General features: G+C 41.4%; 1 protein-coding gene across 3 annotated transcripts in view; it reads right to left on the bottom strand.

The window, feature by feature from the left end:
* Window positions 1-21,872, bottom strand: part of CLVS1 (clavesin 1) — a 198,422-nt gene that overhangs the window by 17,392 nt on the left and 159,158 nt on the right. For 2 of the 3 annotated variants that reach the window (XM_032296185.1, XM_032296186.1), the window contains exons 4-5: window positions 18,173-18,283; window positions 14,115-14,350 (exon numbers count right to left, since the gene is read on the bottom strand). In XM_032296185.1, the coding sequence (XP_032152076.1) occupies window positions 14,115-14,350; window positions 18,173-18,283 (347 nt within the window). Of the gene's footprint in view, window positions 1-13,694; window positions 13,697-14,114; window positions 14,351-18,172; window positions 18,284-21,872 lie in introns of all 3 variants that reach the window. The other variant, XM_032296187.1, reaches the window with a different exon arrangement.

The following is a 21,872-nucleotide window of genomic DNA, read 5'->3' as shown; positions in this document are numbered from 1 at the left end:
AGCTCTGTCTCACACTTGACTCTAGTCATCAGCAGCAAGACGGGCATTGTCAGTCGCAGAACGATGCAGGCATTGTCCACGGTATTTGCGAAGATCTGAGCCCTCAGGTCCTCGATGGTCTTGAAATGACGGCTCCAGTCTCTGACCTGGGGTCCCTTCTTCTCCAGGTGCTCCTAGATTTTTCTCTCCAGCTTCCAGTTCTCAGTCCCCAGCCTCCTCACTCTGTCCAGATGGGAGGCTAGGTAGTTGTTCAGGCTTTGCATGGTCTCCTTCTCATTCTGGATGCCTCCCATTCCTGCCAGACCCCCGGCCATCCCTAGACCCCATGCCACCCTGGAGTCTGGTGGAGCAGTATGTGGAGATGGAGGAACCAGAGCCCCTGGCGCCTGCATAGACACTGACCACACTGCTAACTGGCCGGGCGCCATTAGCTGGGCACCTGGACGGAGACCAGGGACCAGTAGTTGGTGGAGAAGGTGGAGCGAGTGGTGAAGCTCATGCTGCCCAGGGAGGAGAGCGAGAAGACAGGACTGAGGTTTTGTCGACCTTTTTCTTTTTTTACTTCCATGAATTTCAGATGTCATCAATTGTAGGACATGTCCTGATTTCAGGGACTTTTAATGTGACAGAAAATGCATATTATAATTAATTGGTAAAGCACAGCAGTTCCTGACACTGGCCCTTCCAAATGTAGGGTGTTTGCTCCCAATCCCATTCCTGCACCAACCCCTTTTGCCTGGAAAACTTTTCTCATATTCCAGCTTTCATCTTATGTCTGGCTTCCTCAGGAAAGTGCTTCCAGTATCCAACCCAAGACTAGGTTAGGATCCTCCTTACACACCTGTACCCTCATGGTACAATCTAATTTTTCAAAGCACCATGGTGACCACAAAATAGCTGTTCATATGAGTAATGTGTTTAGAGTCTGCCCCTCTTCCTAGACCACAGACTCAGAGACACTACAGGGGCAGCATGTGCTGGGCTAACCACTCTATCTTCAGCAGATAACACCTGATAACACAGCAAAATAATAAGGTAGATCTATTATTATCTCCTTTATAGAGAAGAAAAGTAGGTCACAGAGAGGTAGCTACTCAGGTCACACAGCTATTAATTTGAACACATAGAATCTGATCACAGATTCTGTTCTCTTAACTGCCTCTATCCTACTTGTGTATAATGGATACCCAATGATTATTGAATGAATGAATGAATAAAATTTTCAAAAAGTATTTTAAATGTTAATTGTTAATGGAAATCCAAAACCTGGGAGAAATAATGAGACTAAGGAGTTGGTTATTGATAACTTTAAAGACAATTTCAAATTCTAATCAAATATTGATTACAAAGACTGTGCTACTGTCTTATTCCTTTATGGATGATTGATGATATCTCACTTGTCACTCTACAAAACAGTGTTCCTCACAGCATTTACTGTTACACTATTTTTCCTGTCTTTCTTCTCTCCTTCCTTTGTTGTTTCCTTTTTCTATTTCCCTGCTTCTCCTCCCCCCACATCTTTTTTACCCTCTCTCTTTCCCTCCCCTCTTCAGAAACTATGTCATGAGTACCTATAATATACTAGAGAATAATTGAGGCACAGTGGTAAATAAAACAGCACTATCCCACCCGTGGAAAACATATGATCAACAGAAAGGAGATTTAATATGTAAGCAAACCAATAAATACATAATTATAGAATTGTGGGCCCTGTTAGGACAGAAACAGAGTTTCAGGATAGAGACCAGCAGATGGGAAGAGGGAGGCCTGGGGAGCGGGAAGAGCGCCCTTGAGAAGAGTGGGGGTATAAACTTCGCCCGATGAGTGAGGAGCTGGCATGAGCGAGGGGAAGAGCATCCTGGAGCAGGGCTGTCCCGGAGCAAGTACGAGCCCTGGGATGCAGAAGGGGTGGACGGAAGCCAGTATGACACGGGCTGTGTGTGCCCTAGAGGGGCCTGTGGGAGGCCAGGGGAAAACTTTGGAGGAAGTTAGGTGGAGGAGAAGCATCATTAGAACTTTAAAGATTATACCCAAGACCACAGGGATAACAGTTTAGATTTGAGAGATGGAATAAAAGGAGCCACACTGCTAAAGACCAACAAAAATGTAATTGTCCTCCAGGCCAGGGGGCAGGCTCCGACTGGGAGGGAACTGGCAAGTGGGAAATGAGGGCTCCTGTGAAGGCAAAGCCCTCTTGGCCGAGACCAGGAGGAAGGGAGGCGGGGTGCTATGCTGCTAACTCCTCCCTCTCCTTGGCTTTGCTTTCTGTGGGCTGCTCCCATGGTGCCTGGCCACGCTCTGGGTGCAAGGCTCCAAGGGTACAAAAGCCTTATATTGACTCTATGCAAAAATTAAGGCAAAGAAGAGGGAAAGAGCCAGTGTAAGTCTGACTTCTGACCAGGAACTCAAGGTCCCTCCTTTCAAGCCACCATGCATAATCGTTGTCTGCTTCTCTGTTAGGGAGTTAGGATTTTTCACTTTTAGTGAGAAAACTTTTATTTGGAAAGAAATCAAAACCGTGACAAAATGGTAAGCCTTCTACACAATGCTGGGAAGGAAAGAAAGGCAAGAGCCATCGCGATGTTTCTCTGTGGTGCTCTGCAGTTGTGTTTCTCACTCTGCTGCCTTCTGACCCTAACAGCAAGCCCAGAACTCATGCACATGTTACATCCACTTTGTAGTCAAGAAAGCTGAGACTCAGCAAGGTTACATGACCTGCCCAAGGCATTATCAATAAAATAACCAGCGTAAGAAAATGACCAGATAGGAAAATGAAGACACAGAGAGAGGAAAAGACCAGGGTGAGTATGGCCTCAAAGTCACAAGGCTGAAACAAGCCAGTGAGGTCAGGATGCCAGGCTGTGTACGTAGAGCTCAGGGGTCCTATCATGAACAGCCGCAGAGAGCAGTGAGAGGGCTTGTGGGTCCTGATCACCATGACAACAGGAACCTTGAGAGGTGCGTTCTAAGTGGGGTCATGAAGGAGTTTCCAGTGAAATGCTTGAAGCTCAACAATGCTCATTTATGGGGTTGACATAAAACTCTAATACCACCATTTGAACATCTCAAGCTCACCTGATACCTACAACGAAGTTTGCCTAAACCTAAAAAGAAACCCAACTACAGTATGCGAGCTGCACAGTGTTTTTAAGAAAATATTGCACAGAGACTTTTACCATGTATTATGTCAAATATTTGTTTTCATTCATATGATCATTATGGCTTCTAAGAGAGATTCATTGCTGGCTAGATGTTAGGCACAAACAGCATCAGCTTAATTGGAATTGGGCAGAATGTTTGTTTAGAAACGGCAATATGTCGCAAGAAATAAATATGCCTTGTCGTTCTTGCCTAGGCTAGATCTCCCTTTCCAAGTAATTGCATCTGAGCATGGTGCTTCAGTGAATGGGAATCTTTTTCAGAACATAACACTGTGAGTAATCAGCTTGTTTTTGAAACTACACCCAGGCAGTTCACTCACATCCGTTCATTTCCCTCTAATTCAACTCTATTTCTTTGCTTTGCCAGTAGCTTAGAACTCTTTATCTGATAATTTTTCATGCCATTCTTTAGGAAGAGAAAACACACCCCTGTACACAGCATTTTAATTAGCCCCATTCATTCTCTTACTGACTAAATTCATTGTATAGATTTTCTTTCACTCCAATGTTACACAGCTATATAGGATGTACTTATAAGGAGATGGTTCCTTCATTTGTGCCACAGAAAAGAAAGCTGTATGTAAGCAGGACATCCATCTCAACCAGATGTACAAGTAATGATGAGGCCATGCAGCTATTTTTCCTCATTCTTTAAGAAATGTTAACAAATTCCTATTGGCATTTGTGGAACACTCCAGCATCCAATAACCGGCACAAAACACTGCGAATTTATGGCTTACCTTAGAAGTATTTGCTTCTAGAAGAATGATACATCTCAGGCATTAGCTGCCTGAGTAGCAGTGATACCCCAAAGCTAAGAAGTTCAATCACATTTAAGTCAGACATCGGAAAAAGGCAATTTAGGGGAGAGTGGAGACTGCAGATCATTCATTAAGAAATGATGCATTACATAGTGTTGTTGAATGGATCAGCAACATGGAACATCTGTTCCTGAGCCATGCGGTAAAATGGACTCCTTGCCCTGACTGCTCAGAAGACAGCGGCCCTCCTGTTCCCACACTGCCACCCCTTATTCTTTTCATATGGATGGTATTTCATGATGATGTATTACCTCTGCTGGAAATGAGTAGTTATCCAGCAAATGCACAGATTTACCCTATAAAAAGAGGACTGCATGCTCAAAGATCACCAAGGTCACAGCTAATTCTACTGACAGCTGAAAACAGTTAAGCTGACTATTACCACCCAGGCAGGACCCAAGAGGGACAACCTAGCCTAAAATTCCCTTCCAGCTCAGAAATTTGAATTTAACCCAGGTATTCTCAGCCTGTCACCTACCCCCAAAATCAGATGGCTCACACTGCCATTATGACATCTCACTTCTTCCATGGGGATCTAGGAAGGGTATTTACAGAACATAAGGATGAAGGTATTTGGCTACAAGAATCAGAAGTAGGTCTTCTATGGCATATGTCATGCCAATTTAGGAAGTTAATGCAGAATTAATACTAAAATGTTGTTTGTGATCTGCACAAGTGGCATATATTATCACCTTTTTCATGAAGGTGTTTTTCTGACACTGGTCTTTTGATTCCATGAAACACAGGAGCCTGTGATCTCAGCCCAGAGAAATTGCTCAGTAAATATCTGTTGAGTGGACATGGCCAGGGTAGGCTGGCATTGCTCTCTCCTGGGATTCTGCACACATTAGAAGACCTCTGTGTGATTCTTCGAGGTCACTCTGGCTCTGCTTTTCCTCAAACGGACTGGTCTGGGTGGCTAGTGCTGCTGTACAACAGGCAGAGGGCAGCACCTCATGGGGTGGGGTTATGAGGCTCCATTCAGCTCACTCACCACACAAGGGAAGCCAAAACCTGCTTTTCTGCCCATGGTAGTTTCTGGACTTCTGAGAAGAAGCCGTGGCTCCACTCTCATCAGACTGTGAGTTTCACTTTCCGTGCTGAGACATAAATGTTTATTTGGTAAGTCCATGAGCTGAATGAGGCTGGAATAGCTCATAGTAACTACTTTTTTTCTTTTGAATCCTTTTACTTATGTGGCTGGGATATCAGACTGAGCCCAGGTTGAAATGCAGATGACTGTGAGAACTCCAGGGAGGGGCCTCAGGAAACAAAGAGAATGAAAATTATCAGTCAAGATTCAGCTTAGTTAGGTGTCTGTGAGCTTCAATTGCTCCTAACTTTCCATTTCAATCACTGGAGTAGTATTTTCCATACTGTAGTCTCTGAGAGACAAATGTGCAGTGAGATGCTAATAGCTGTTCTACCCAGGAAGAATCCTAGGATAAAATAGGAATGGCAATGCAGCTGTTTTCCTTGTAGAACTTCTCAGTACCTTAGCTATGATAATGAGAGGAGGAAAAACATTTTTTAAAATCTTAGTACCACTGTGAAAAGGACACATCTATACACCATATATTTATATTTTTAAACTAAAATATTAACTATGTAGGGAAAATCTGCTACGTGTAAGACACTATGCTTTTGGAAAAGCAAACAGCACGGAAAAATCCCCAGACTCAAAGTTAGGGGGCTTGAACTTTCATCCCAGCCATTTCACATAAGCAGTATGAGCAACGTTGTTTTATGTTGCTGTTAATATTCCGTAAAACTTTATAGAAATTTTACATTTACCCTCTGTGTGACTAAACTTCAAATTAAACTTAAAATATGTTTGTTTTTTATTAAAATTCGGCATCTTAGGATGATTCTGTGAATTAACACTGATTACACTGAATCTGTGATTATTTAACAAATGGAATGTTTTTGGTAGCTAGCATCTTTCACTGAACACATACACCATGTGGGGGATAGAAGAGGTCCTTAGTGGTGGAAAGTCTGATGATCCCTAGATGACATATACAGACTTTCTCCAGATCTAAACTTTCAAAAGTCCCTGATAAGAAGAAGAATGATAAAATGTGTTTTTATATAAACTCTCTGTGGAGAATGTTATCCTGCAAACAGAGGCTTCTGCAGTGTGGTACAGCCAAGAGGAACCCATTCAAGCTCAATGAAAGGACAGCCTAAAATCCCCACTTTCTCCCCCTGGTGGCCCTGGAAGGAACTACCTGCCATTCCTGTATGGTAGGGACATACAGTTTCGATGTAGCTCACACCTCTTTAGGAAACTACTGTCCCTTCCTTGAATGATCCTGTTCCATCCAGGATTTGTACCCCTGCCTGTCCACCAGGCTGAACACACATCTCATTCCTGGAAATTAGACGCACCCTTTCCCTGGTCACAGTGATGGGTTCAGAGGCAGCATAAAGACTGGTTTTTCAGAGTCCCCTCATTTATTTTTGCCAAGAAATATCAGGAAAGATGATCTTTGTTTCCTTGGGATCATCAAGTACATTGTTAATAGCCGCTGTCAGGACTGGCTAAGAATAAATGAAATAAATGAAAGAGTGCATCCGAGAGCAACTGTGATTTCTATCCTCCTGCAAGGACATCTGTCAACACTTTTCCTTCCGTGTGTTGCATCTAATAAGCACTGTCTCCAGAACTCTCAACCTTTGGAATAATCTGCATTTAGATGGCTTCAGCTCCTGAGAATGGCTCAAGTTTCTTACTCTCAATCAAAATCAAAGGACAAAATTTACATGAAGTTTAATCACAAGTAATCTTTAAAAAATTATATATATATACGTGTGTGTGTGAGTGTGTGTGTGTGTGTGTGTGTGTACATGTATATCTGTGTGTACAGATAAAATACATACATTTGAAGACCTTTCCCAAAGTGGCTCATCCTTCACCAGTAGTTACATCAAGATAGTGTTGCTGTGTGTGCACACGTACCTTTTAAATAATATCTATAGGCTGGGAGCAGTGGCTCATGCCTATAATCCCAGCACTTTAGGATGCCAAGGCAGGTGGCTCACCTGAGGTCAGGTGTTCAAGACCAGCCTGGCCAACATGGTGAAACCCTGTCTCTATTAAAAATACAAAAAATTAGGTGCGCATGGTGGTGGGCGCCTGTAATCCCAGCTACTCAGGAGGCTGAGGCAGGAGAATCACTTGAACCTGGGAACTGGAGGTTACAGTGAGCCGAGATCATGCCACTGCACTCTAGCCTGGGCAACAAGAGCAAAACTCCATCTCAAATAATAATAATAAAATAATAATATCTATAGCCATTTTAATTATTTCATCAGCAATAGAGGCAAGAACCAGAAAGTAACTGATAAATATGGCCTAACAATTAAAAGTCACAAAATCTGCATGCTGATTAAAAAATCATGTGCTTACTTCATGGGGCAGAAATTTCCAGCCTGCACCCCGAATAAGCCTGTGTGTAGCAGGACTGTTGGTTTTCAACCCTAAGCCATTCTCTCTTCCTTTTTCTCCCCCAAAAGCTCCTTTCCTTTAAGCATTGCGCTCTCCTGTGAGAGTCAGAAATCAGCTTCTGCCTGAGAAATTTCCAGCTGTGCTGGACACAGTCGAGAGAACCTGGTTCTTGTGGCCACCACCGAGCCCCTAAAATAACACTCCTGCAGCCACCTGCCTTCAAGATGTCTCCTGTGAAATGATGCATTTTCCTCATTGTTTAAAGCAGTTCATTTGGGGTCTCTTCTTTCTTGCGGTGAAAAGAACCATAACTAATACAAAGCTTATGCACTCCTCTTTGTTGGAGAGTTTTAATGTTTGGTTATCTATTCTCCAAGCCTAAAACATATTCAAGGAGTGAATTAGATAGGAGAAAATGAGGTGCTTCACATATACACTCCAAAGAACAGAAAACAGCTGTTGATGTGGGAGCAAAGAAGTGGACTTCTAAAAAATAAACTAAGAAACAGGAATACAAAGTTGAAAATATAAAACTCAGGGTCATTTAGTACCAGAGCAGAGAATACCACACACCTCAAAAGTCCAACACAGCATTATTGTATTAAATAGCAGAACAATATTGAAATAATCCATTTAGAGGAGTTCCCAGCTAAACCAATCATGATTTTGGTTCTTCTACTTAAGGGTTGAGCTACTATTATCCAAAGATAAAAAACAAGAGCTCATTAGAACCACTCACTCACTGAGAGTTCTCAGAGTCTTCGCTTTTACTCTACATGCATACCAGAAAGTATGGCTGGAGAGTGGTTTGGAACACAGTGGCCATCTGTGCCCAAAAGCCGCATTACAAAAACTGATTAGGCTCAAAGATCAGTCCACAAAGCCCACTGGACTCCAAATGGACCCAAAGCATGTTGGGAACTACGGTGGGGTAACGGGTAACGGGTTATGAAAATAGATGATGTGTGCCTACTGGAGATTACGGGGCTATTCAGAGGGCAGACCTGTATCATCTCACTCAGAATAAGGAGGTACCGTCTAACAATGCCACGCCACAGGGAACATGCTGCCCAGAAGGCGGCCTGCCTGTCTCCGGACGGTGCAGGTGAAGTCTGGCTGACGGTCTGCGCTGAAGAGCAGGCCGCCCTATCAGGTGAGAGACTGGAAGATGCAACCTCTAAGGTCCCTTCCAATTCTGTTCCCATTTTTCCCACATCCCTGTGGGTTCTGAGGCGTCGAAAAGACAATGAAGAGTGGCCGCTCTGTTCCTCATTAGGGAGATGCCGACAGAAGACATAAGCCCACAACAGGGCTGATCCCTCCTCTCCCATCTCTGCCCATCCTGCCACGAATTGAAATCTCCAGGCAAATGTTCAAGGAAGTCATCACAAAGGGCAGTAGCAGTGGGCAGGACATCTTGGTGGCTGTGGTGGGGAAAATGAAATGTGTGCATACTTGCTAGCTTCTCCTGCTTGAATTTTGGCTCGCATATCTAATGAAATGCACTGCTTCTCCAAACCCTGGGTCAACCAAACCTTTCACATGGAGGCTTCTCTGAGAATCTTCCTGGACAAAATTAGTGATGCTTCCTCAGAATGCTGCAGCAGGCTCCTGTTCCTCCTTTGTAGTACCTCTCCCGTTCTACATTGTAGTTATTTTGGGCACGTTTACTCTTTCCTACCAGGATGTAGATTCTATAAGCAGGATCCAGGAGAGCCTTGTTAAAGGCAGGGGCGGCAGGGAGGAATTGGCTCTTTCTATCTGGGAACCAACTAATCGGTTTTGAACCAATTGAACAACTGTACCAAGGACAGGTTTTGGAGATAATATCATTCATTCAACATTAATTCATTCACATGTAGGCATATTTTGTTTTACTGTGCTTCACTTTATTGCCCTTTGCAGATACTGCGCTTTGTACGCATCAAAGGCTTGTGGTAATGCTGCATTCAGCAAGTCATTGGTACCATTTTTCCAAAAACAAGTACTCACTTTGTGTTTCTGTATTATATTTTAGTAATTCTCACAATCTTTCAAACTGTTTTTTGGAGACAGAGTCTTGCTTTGTTGCCCAGACTGGAGTGCCATCAGTGGCATGATCATTACTCACTAATACAACCTCCACCTCCGGGTTCAAGCAACTCTCCTACCTCAGCCTCCCGAGTAGCTGTGATTACAGACACCCAACACAACACCTGGCTAACTTTTTTTTTTTTTTTGGTTGAGACGGGATTTCACCATGTTGCCCAGGGTGATCTGGAACTCCTAAGCTCAGACAATCTGCCCAGCTTGGTCTCCCAAAGTGGTAGGATTATAGGCTTGAGCCACTGCACCCGGCCCAGACTTTTTAATTATTATATCTGCTATGGTGATCTGTGATTTTTTAAAAAAATTGTGATGTTACTGTTGTAATTGTTTTGGGGGTAACGTGAACTGTGCTCATATAAGACAATACACTTAATCAATAAATGGTGTGTGTGTTCCGACTGCTTCGCAGATCAAATGTTCCTCCATCTCTCTCCTTCTCCTTGGGTCTCTCTATTCCTTGAGATACAACAGTATTGCAACTAGGCCAGTGAATAACCTTACAATGGCTTCTAAGTGTTTAAGTGAAGGGAAGAGCTGTATGCCGCACATTTTAAACCAAAAGCTAGACATGATTAAGCTTGGTGAGGAAGGCGCACTGAAAGCTCAGAAAGTCTGAAAGCCGGGCCTCTTGCATGAAACAATTAACCAAGTTGTGAATGCAAAGGAGCATTAAAAGTGTTAGTTCAGTGAACACACAAATGCTAACAAACTGCAACAACCTTATTGCTGACAGGGAGAAAGTTTCAGGGGTCCAAATAGAAGATCAAACTAGCCGCAACGTTTCTGTAAGCCAAAACCTAATTCAGAGTAAGATTTCATGAAGGTTGAGAGAGGTGAGGAAGCCGTAGAAGAAAAACTGGAAGCTAGCAAAGGTTGGTTCATGAGCCTTAAGGAAAGAAACTGTATCCACAACACAAAAGTGCAAAGGAAAGCAGCAAGTGCTGATATAGAAGCTGAAGCAAGCTCTCCAGAAGATCTAGAAAAAATCATTGATGAAGGTGCCTATGCTAAACAACAGATTTTCAATGATAAAACAACCTTCTATTGGAAGAACAGACTTCTTCCACCTAGGACTTTCAAAGCTAAGAAGGAGAGTCAAAGCCCAGATTCAAAGCTTCAGAGGCCAGGCTGACTTTCTTGTTAGGGACTAAGGCAGCTGGTGACTTTAGGTTGAAGCCAATTTACCATTCTAAACGTCCTAGGGCCCTTAAGGATTACGTTAGATCTACTCTGCCTGTGCACTATAAATAGAATGATGGTGCTTGAGTGACAGTGTATCTGTTTATAGCATGGTTTACAGAGTATTTTAAGTATACTAATGAGACCTAATGCTCAGAAAAAAGATCCCTTTCAAAATATTATTGCCCACTGACAGTACTCCTGGTTATTAAAGAGCTCTGGTGGAAAGGTACAAGGAGATGAAGGTTGTTTTCATGCCTAGCACAACATCCATTATGCAGTCCGTGAATCAAGGGGTAATTTTGACTTTCACATCTTTTTACTTAAGAAGTATGTTTCAACTTGGGAGGTTGAGGCATGAGAGTCACTTGAACATGGGAGGTGGAGGTTGCAGTGAGCCAAGATCATGTTATTGTACTCCTGCCTGGGTGATAGAGCAAGACTCCAGTAGAGAGAGAGAGAGAGAGAGAGGGAAATACATTTCATAGACTATAGCTGCCATAGATAGTAATTTGTCTGCCGGATCTGGACAAAGTAAATTGAAAACTTCCTGGAAAGGATTCACCATTCTAGATGCCATTCTAGAACACTCATGATTCATGGGAGGAAGTCAAAATATCCAGATTAACAGCACTTTGGAAGAAGCTGAGCCCGACCCTCATGAATGTTACTCCTCCTTTTCCATAGCCCAAACATCTATAGAATAGAGCCAGTTTTCCTCTGACCCAGATCTTATTATGCCATTTCTCTGGTTAACTATGTATGTTGAGGAAATAAAGATGAAAACAAAATGACATAGTGTATTCCCATCACAGGATTATCATTAAAATTAAAGTCTGATCATACCAAGTATTTTTCCAGGGTATGGGGATAAAGGTTGTCATACACAGCTGGTGACATTTGGAAAGCTTTTAAACAAGGTGAACTAAAATGTCAAAGGCACGTATCTACCAACTACAGGGTTCTGAGTCTACCCAGAGGAACCCTCCTGCAAAATAAAGGAGGTACACCAAAGACATTTATTGAACCTCATTTAGAAGAGGAAAAACCTCAAAAACCCAAATGCAAAGCAATGTGGAGATGGCTAAACTGTGGTATATCCACATTCTAAAATAGCATGCAGTATTAAAAATACGGTCTATGAGGGGTCTTCACAAAGTTCATGGAAAATTCGTATTATTAAAAAATTATGCATGGAGTTCAAAAAAATTTTTTTTACCAAAATAAACTTGTACTAACTTATTATAACATGTCTGAACAGAATCTAGTTTAATGCACTAAGAAGATAAGACATCAAAGACATCAGGTTTGACAAAAACCTTTACCAGAGCAATATGAGTTCTGCTAAAATTGAAGCAAGAACAAGCATCAAATTTATGATGAAGGTTGGGTAAAAATATTGTTAAAATCACTGATGCTTTACAAAAAGCTTATGGAGTCAACACCCTAAAGAAATCAGCAGTTTACAATTGGATAACTCATTTTAAGAAGGGACAAGACAGTCGGGTGTGGTGGCTCACACCTCTGATCCCACCACTGAGGTGGGTGGATCATGAGGTCAGGAGATGGAGACCATCCTGGCCAACATCATGAAACCTTGTCTCTACTAAAATACAAAAAACTAGCCGGGTGTGGTGGTGCATGCCTGTAATCGCAGCTACTTGGGAGGCTGAGGCAGGAGAATCACTTAAACCTGGTAGGCAGAGGTTGCAGTGAGCCAAGATTATGCCACTGCACTCCAGCCTGGTGACACAGTGAGATTTTGTCTCAAAAAAAAAAAGGTGGGGGGTAAGACAATGTTGATGGTGATGCCCTCAGTTGCAGATATCAATTCATGTCAATTTTATGTCAATTTGCCAGGAAAAAAAATTTATCTTGTTCATGCCCTAATTGAAAAGGACCAGCTACTAACAGCACAAACAATAGTCAGAATATGACTATTTTTGGAGATAGGACTTTTAAAGAAGCAATTAAGGTAAACGAGGTTCTATGGGTGGCTATAAATCAGTGCGATTGGTGTCCTCACAAGAAGAACAAGGTGGGACAGAGGCAGACATATACAGAAGGAAAACCATGTAAAGATACATGGAGAAGGCAGCCATGTGCAAGCCAAGGAGAGAGGCCTCAGGAGAAACCAACCTTGCCAACACCTTGATCTTGCACTTCCAACATCCAGAACTATAAGAAAATAAATTTCTGTTGTTTAAGCCACCCAGTCTGTAGTACTTTATTACAACAGCCCTAGAAATTACACAGTATTAGATGCTTTTTATGGGTGTGTACAGCTGCATGTGGTGTATGGAAAGAAGAAATGCAAGGGTCCACCTCTACAGTGGTTACCACTGGGGAGGGATTAAGATTGAAAATAGTGGCTGAAGGGGATTTTAGCCTTAAAAATCAGGTCTTACATCAAATGTTCTTACTGGTATGTAGGAGCTAAGCTATGAGGATGCAAAGGTATAATAAAGATACAGTGGACTTTGGGGACTTGGGGGAAAGAATGGGAGGGAGTGAGGGATAGAAGACAACATATATGGTGCAGTGTATACTGCTTGGGTGATGGGTGCACCAGAATCTCACAAATCACCACTAAAAACTTACCCATGTAACCAAGTACCACCTGTACCCCAATAACTTACAGAAAAATAAAAGTTTTAAAAAATCAGGTTTTAATTTTTTAAAAAACCCTCTTTCATGGTACTCCATTGATCGCATGCAATGGTCTTCACCACCTGACTCCAACTGTCTTTGGAGCTTTATTTCATGTCCAGTCCCATTTCCCACCCTTGCACACCTTTTTACCACACCAGATTATTCCATCACTCTAATGGCTATATGTCTCAGTCTGTTCCCTCTGCTGGAATGCCATATCCCATTTTTCAAGCCCGAGTTGCTGATATCCAGAGCGCAGACTGAATGTCACCTGCTTTATAAATATGTTACAAAAGTCTTACTTTGAAGAGTCCCTGAAGCACACTTCTCTGTTCTTTTAACATCTTATTCGCATTTGTACCCCTGGTCCCTAATCAGTGCTGCAGCCAAGTAAATGCTCAATAAATGGTTCCAAATAAGTGAATGATAGGAAGATTTTTTTAGCAAGTTGCTTTTCCATCTAGTGTATCTCAAAGGTCCAACATTTTATTCTGTGTGTATTAACAAACTCCCTAAAGATCAGGGCTATAATTGTGACCTGAGTGAAGTCCTAGCCTCTAACTATCCCTTTGATACAATGGGGATAACTATATTTCTGGGCCAGCCAAGCCCCATTTGTTTTCAATTTTAGTGAAATCAGCTGAGAATGAATTGCAATTTATTTTATTCAAGTCCTGTGCCCATAAAGGTCTTTGATTACTAATTCACAAATAAAAATTCCATTGACCTCCGACAGGGAGGCTCTGATAACCCAGGCCTTACCTTTTCATCAGCTTGGGTGAGCATTCTCTCTCCAGATTTGAGGACGTATGCTTCACATGCATTGCATTATAGGAAGTGTGAGTATAGTCATTTTCATCACTGTAGTCAGGACCGAGTAACGTCCGGGCCCAAGTTCCCATGTCATAAGGAGGAAGAGTTCCTCCAAATTCAGAGGGCAAAAATTCAGGGTGTATTAGCTGGTGAAGGCTGTTTAAATTGTTTCCATGCAGGAAAATCTGTAAAGAAAAAAAAGTCATTAGCAATACAAAATCCAAAACATACAACCAAGAATTCTTCCAATACACAATTTAGCAATGACAAATTGGATGCACTGCTGGTGATCATGGTGTTTAAAGAGGCATTGATTTTGTGACTGTAGCTTAGTCTTCATAAAATGTTAATTTATTGCTTAGAAAGGGGGCTGAATTAATAGTCGTTAAAAATGAAGTTTATGAACAGATTGAGTGTTATTTGGCCGTGGGCCAAATTTACACATACAGTCATCTCCTAATTATCCCTGCTGGTAAAAGGAGTGATGGTGCAGACCACCTGAAACCCCAGCCATTGCTGCATCTCCAGACTGCTCTGTCCTCCCATCTGTGTGCTCTCACCCAGTCCTCCAGATCCTTTTCAACCCTAGGCAAAGTTGCAGCTTCTTCCTAATTCTGTCCCGGTGATAGCTGCCTATTCTGCTTCTTCCCATCCACCCTCCAATTAATTCTTCAGTATCTGCTGACTTCTGTTTTTTTTGTTTGTTTATTTTTTCCTGATATGTTCATTTATATTTTGTTTTCTCACAGGGAGAAAATACCTAGAGAAAAAGATGGTGTTTTCTTACTCCTTTAAAATGCTCCTTAGCTCCTAGGGCAATGTGGGCACAAGGGAGAAGAAAATCAATTCTTATTTAATGGAATAAAAAACCACAGCCTGAGAATTTATTATGAGATATTTTTGCAGCAATTTTCCATTTTTGTCTGGATTGGGGACTAAAATCCAAACAAGTTTTCATCTTCTGAACATACAATAGATAATGATAAACATTGGTCAAGCAGGAGAGAAGCCACCCCTCCGAGTTACAATTATTTCCAGACAAATCCACAAAGTGGATGAGCCATGAATAGATAATTAGCACTGACTGCAGTTTAGGAGTTGACACTGAAAGGTGACTTAAAGTTCATCTATGTACTGACATTAGTTCCCACACTTCTTCATGCGGCAGGCATGAAGTAATTATGTGTAACACATAACGTGCACCCAAGTATAGGATCATGAAGTGCACACACATGCATGCACATACACATACAGTATAACCATAATGAAATATAAATGTCTCCCAGGTGCGGTGATTTATGCCTGTAATCTCAGCACTTTGGGAGGCCAAGGCAGGTAGATCATGAGGTCAGGGGTTTAAGACAAGCCTGGCCAACATGGTGAAACCTCGTCTCTACTAAAAACACAAAAATCAGCTTGGCATGGTGGCATACGCCTGTAGTCCTAGCTACTCGGGAGGCTGAGGCAGGAGAATCGCTTGAACCCGGGAGGCAGAAGTTGCAGTGAGCCAAGATCACACCACTGCACTCCAGCCTGGGCAACAGAGCAAGACTCCATCTTGGCGGAAAAAAAGAAAAAGAAATATAAACGTGATTTTTAAAATACTTAAATAGAGGACTTAAAAAAAATACTCGCTACCTTGTTCTATTGTATTAATTTTAACTTATGATGTAATGACATCATTTAAAGATGAAGGGGACAAGAAGTGCTAATTCTTCAGAAGACTACGGGAGCACTTCGTAAAGCAATGTATATTTCTGACATTAGAGTTGAGTATGACAGAATTTTAGTAAGAATTATTTCTTTTGAAGAAAGTTACTTTTCTGACTTTTAAAAAACTTTTCAGAGGGTGCTGTCATATTTGAAACATGCTGGAGCTAAATATCAGCCCTGGTGTTTAGAGAAAACATTTGTACCCATCTATCCAACATGCCCAGTTTTTGAAGGACAGAGAGTGCTATTAAAGGCAACCCTCATTCTGGGGGTCTTACGGGATGGAGAAATGTAGAAGTAGGAGGATTGCCCTTCCACCTGTTAGAATCTATCCTGTGCTCAAAGTTCCAAAAATGCCCTCCTATGGCATGGCAGCAAGCGTCCACTGTGGGAGGAATTCTCTCTGACTCCAACCTGAATAGAAGAATAAGTTTCTGGAAAGCCCGAAGCCATGTTGAGAACAGTCCTAGAAGACTTCTCTGTTCTTAGCACTGTCCTGAGCCCCAGATGGGTTTCAAAATACTTCTGCCTTGTGATCCCAGTGAATTCTAATTCCTGGTTTCAAACTTGTTTGAGAACAGGGAAATTACCCCTGCCCTACCCTATTGCAATGCTCTCTAAGGACCTGGCAGTATCTGAGGTCTAGGAGTTAGAAACCCTGCAGAGCGTGGGGGTCGTGGGGAATCCCTTACATTATCAGTCCCTCTTGGATACTCAGAGCTCTTCCCTAGTGTCAGGTATCCTGGATGTCAGGGGAAGGTGTTGTAGGATTACCCTAGCCAGATTCCTATGAAGAGTGATGTTCCTGACCCAGGAGGCAGCTGAAATCAGAAAGTCTCAAAGATAAGACTGTAGCATTATTCATAATAGCTAAGATCTAGATACAACCTAAGTGTCCATTAGCAGATGAACAGATATATACACAATGGAATACTATGCAGCCTTAAAGAAGAATGAAATCCTGTCACTTTCAACAACGTGGATGAACCTAAAGAGCATTATGTTAACAAAAATAAGCCAGACACAGAAAAACAAATACTGCATGATCTCAATTATATGTGGAATCTAAGTAAGTTGAAATCACAGAAGTACAGAGTACAAGGGCGATTACCAGGAGCTGAGAGTAGGGGGAAATAGAGAGATGTTGCACAAAGGGAACAAAGTTTCAGTTATGTAAGATCAGAATAAATTCTGGAGACCTAATGTACAGTACAGAAACTGTAATAAGTAATAATATTGTATTGTTTATTTGAAATTGGCTGAGAGTAGCTCTCAAGTGCTCTCACCACACACACAGACACACACACACACACACAGTCATAACTATCGGAGGAGATAGATGTGTTAATAGCTTCATTGTGCTAATCATTTCACAATGCATAGGTATATAAAAACATCACATTGAACACCTTAAATATATCCCATTTTTAATTGTCAATTATACCTCAATAACATTGGGGAAAAAGAAGAGAGGGCTAAATGGTAAAGATAAATAAAAGTCAGCAGGTCTCATAAGGTACCAACCGCATCATGCCACATGTTTTCATAAGCTGTCTCATTAGAGTTCCCCAACAACTCTGTGACGTAGGTGTTAGTTTCTCCAATTTACAAATGAGAAAATTGAGATTCAGAGTGGTTAAGAACTGTTCAGTTACTCAGCTCATCAAAATGCCGTGAAAAAGCCCAACTCTGATTGATGGAAAAGCCTGGCTTCCCAAGTGTTATCAACTGATATAATTAAGACTGTAAAAGCCTTCATCATAAGAGCATTGTTACTGCCAAAGAAGAATGCTTTTCCAGCTTTACAGGTGATTGAGTTAGCAGTTATCACCCAAAGCCATGGGAGGGAAGAAAAATTATAATCATTCTTCGTAGCACTAATACATTTGCAGAACAAAATTCTAGCTAATAAAATATTCCATGAACCGGAAAGCTGCTGGACCCAGTATCTCCCATAAGAATTTACAGTAAAATGGTCATCTGGTATTTGCATGCCTCCAAAGTTTCTTTTGGTTTATCACTGGGACTCTGAAAATAACCCAGTTCTACTAAATTATTAATTAAACCCAGGCCATTTGCAAACTCCAGCTGAGGCTCAAATGCTCCAAGGCTGTAAAAATACCACAGTGGAAGATAGATAGATAGATAGATAGATAGATAGACAGACAGACAGATAGATGAGAGAGAGAGAGAAGTGCGGGGAAGAGGGAGGAGGGGAGAGAGAAAACGGGAGCACCATAATTGTCTCGGGCATTTCCTCGTTGAAATTTACATGTTGCATTTGTTTTCATTACCCGTTTCCTGGTCTTGTCTTTAAGAAATGGCTTGATAAGTGTGTAGAGGGCATGAATGTACCAGGGCTGGTTGACAAAGTGGACTCCTCCAAAGCGGGCAGGAAAGCTGTCCTGGGGCGGGAAGAGAGAAATGCACATCAATTAGTCAGCACGCCTTGTTGGACTGGACCAGCGGGACCAATGCCCCAAAGAACAACCTGATTGTTCCTGCCTGGTAGAAGGTCTAACTTTATGGCAAGAAGAGGATGAAAACACACTCACCTCCTAGCTGTTAAGATAATTCTTTATTCCCCTTGCCTCCGTTCTCTCCCTTTGACTCCAGGCACAACTTTAAAATTGTGCATGGATTCCAGGCCTGCTTTTCCAAATCACAATTACATGACCTTCTACATGGCACAGAAGCTTCTGCAGCCTGGAGAGCGAGGGGAGTCTGAATTCTTCACTGCATTAGGTAACCAAGGCTTCCAGGCTGCCAGCACAAGATCTCTCTCTTTACCCTCATTTCCACTCTCCCCCTACCACCCTCTGCACGGCATTATTATGACAGTAACCAAACTTTCTGGGTGAGTGAGTGCGAGCTGTGTAGGAAATGGTTGCAAAAGGATTTCAGAGGCTCTTAGGAGATGGGGCTCTGTGCAACCAACCGAATTCTAACAAAGTTATAACAAATTTTTCATAGATTGCAGTACTAGCTTCAGTCTGCCCTGGGGCACATAGTAGGTCCCAGGGAAAAGGTACTTACTTGTTGATTGATGGGCTAGTTGACCCCCCTAATCAAGGGAATATGAGCATCCTTTTCTGCAGATGAACCCATTTTGGAAATAATAGGAAGTAAGAACATTTAAGAAAAATGATTCCAATTTTAGAATCCAGATCAGGACATTAGAATCCAGACCAGCTTATGTTTTAGATGCTAGGAAGCTGCTCTCAGTGCTAATTAGATCTACGGAACAAGGGACCTTGGCCAGAAAGTCTGAGCTAGTCTTATAAGACCGGGTCCTGAGATCTACCAACGTATGGCTTCAGCAGATTGGGTTCATCTCAGTTAATAGAATTAGAAAAGAAGGAATCTCTAAATGCTGTATGAATTGCCAAGTTTGCTATCAATTGCATTGCCACAAACATCTTTGTAAAATGTTAGCCAGATGAGATGAAAGCTGAGGGACTCTGGCTGGCGGAGCTAGTGGTTCAGCAGCGAGCTGCTCCCTGCGGGTGTATGACATGCCTCGCCCGGGTCTTTTTTAGTAACAATAAAAAAGGTTATTAACTTTTTTTTCCAGAACGTTTTGAGTCTACAGGATCCCTAGGGATCTTCCACACCAAGACCTAGTTTCCAGGGTGAGTGCATGGAACTGCACTGAAGGGTTGACACTTGAAAAACTTAAAAATAATTTTTCCCTCTACCTAGACATTTTAGAGTAGAAAGGAATTAAGTATTTTGAAGGCTAAACTGGACAATTTCAGTAAAAGGTGTTTGCTTTGCAGAATATGTGTGTGTGTGTATATATATATATATATGTATTGTTTCTTTTATTTTAAAAAACTTAACAGAACAAGTATAGGGGTAGAGAGGTCATTTATATTAACTTGCTATTCCAAAACTAATTTTATAAATGTAAAGTTTCGTAATAAAGTTGTCTTTTTTCCTCTAGGTATAGTTTAGGATCTAAAAATTTTATGGTTCCTTAAAAAAAGAAGCGTTTCCTTGATGATAAGTGCTATTCACTGTCATCACTTCTTTTAGCTCCTTTTAACCTACTCAGAAGTGAAATTCATTATTTCAGATACTAAATGTGGGTTCTGAGGGGCAATGGAAGAATAAGAGTGAAGCATTTATTTCTAAAATCAGTGCTTTAGTATCTTTTTTAGTGGGACCAATAAGAGGTTTATTTCTACTGATGGTCTATTGTGTTATATAGTTCTAGGTTAATAAAGTGGGAGGAAACTCTAAATAATACTTGAGAGTCAGCAATGTTGCAAAATATTAACCTTTAAAAAATATCTAGACACTTTTAGTTTTAGTTTATAAAGCCTCAATCATCAAAGACATCAAAAACTATCTTCTGATTGTGGCAGGGTAGGTTGAAAGAAAAATTATAGGGTTGAGACTGTAATTGCTCTCTACGTTACCCTGGTTGATGATTCTGCCAGATTGAAGGAAAGGGCTTTTATTGATCTTATTCAAGTCAGCCAGTGAATATGTACAGACAAACACATGTGAACCCTGTGTCTTGAAGTTCTGAACTTGCACCAGAGTAGAAACAGAATCACTTTTATTCAGGTACCTCCTATAAAATTCACATGAAAGGCCCTCCTGTCTGATAAAGGCAATATGCACATGTTCTGGGTCTTCCTGAATGAGCCCAGCCTTGCTACTTGCTACCGTGTGTGTGTGTGTGTGTGTGTGTGTGTGTGTGTGTGTTGTACAGAGGGGAAGGTGAAAGAAGGGAAAATCAGCAAATACACCCCTCTCATGGTCAACATATCATTGTTGGTTGCCTCTGCCTGATTACATCAGCCAATTGCAAACAAAAGGGAAGTTGTCAGTCACACACAATCTCCCAGAATCCCTAGAGGCCTACCACCCTCATGGAAGGGCATTTCTTAGGGGCTGGAGCAGATGTATCTCAAGATCATAGGTGCTGGTTCAATGAAAGTATAACACTTTGTCTTTCAGTGTTCTTGGAGACTAAAGAGCATGTACCAAAACATACTTTAAGTTCAAGAAAATCACACTAATCCTGTACATTTATACATTTATCAATAAAAATATAACGTCATTTCAAATTATAAACATATCCAAATCATAAAAGTGTGTCTTCTCCCCAGTTTAAGTCAATTTTGTTTCCTTATTATAAATTATACACATTCTACAAAGTAAAAATAGATAAAAACATTATTTGAAAAATTAGAAAATATAAGAAGATAAGAAAGAAGAAAACAAAAAGCCCCTATAAACCCACTGCCAAAGACACACTCTTGCAATTTTCTATTATTCAGGATGGGTTATGTAATGTTATAACAACAAATAACCCTTGCTTTTTTTTTTTTTTTTTCTCATTATAACAGTAAAGATTGATTCTTTGCTCACATTAAATGTCTTGCTTGGTTTTTGTCTTTCCTGATTAATTTCCTGCTCACACTAAATGTCCTGCCCTGCTTGATTTGCTTGCAGCCTGAGATATAGCCTCTTCCATCTGAATCAGCGCTGCTTGACATAGCCCAGGGGAACCACATGGAAGAATCATACCTTCGCTCTTAAAGCTGACCCTGAAAGTGACATGCTTCATCTGCTGCATTTTAGAGGTCAAACTCATGCTTAGCTTCCAGCATGTCTACCATGTTCCCAGGACGAACAGGACCAAAAGTATTGGTGAATTGACGTAATAATTACCCAAACTCTGCCAACCCTTCACTTTTCTTTTTTTTCTATTCTTTTAAAATGTGATCATTTTTAAATTGGATGCAATAACTATTTTTGATGGCCTACAATATGTCTGATTTAATGCATTGAATAATACAAATATAGAGTCTTCAGGGTAGTAGGGAAAACTGAAAATGCAATTATGTAATGACATGTTTAGTGTATCCCATTCTTCCCTAAACAATTAGGTCATGCCTTGCACCTCTTCAATTCAGCACATATTTATGAGTGTCGGCCGGGCGCGATGGCTCAAGCCTGTAATCTCAGCACTTTGGG

The sequence above is a fragment of the Sapajus apella genome, unplaced genomic scaffold, assembly GCF_009761245.1.
Source record: "Sapajus apella isolate SASKATOON/1434 unplaced genomic scaffold, GSC_monkey_1.0 scaffold35, whole genome shotgun sequence".
NCBI lineage: Eukaryota > Metazoa > Chordata > Mammalia > Primates > Cebidae > Sapajus > Sapajus apella.
The sequence above is the reverse complement of the archived record's forward strand: the minus strand, read 5'-3'. Positions and strand labels throughout refer to the sequence as shown.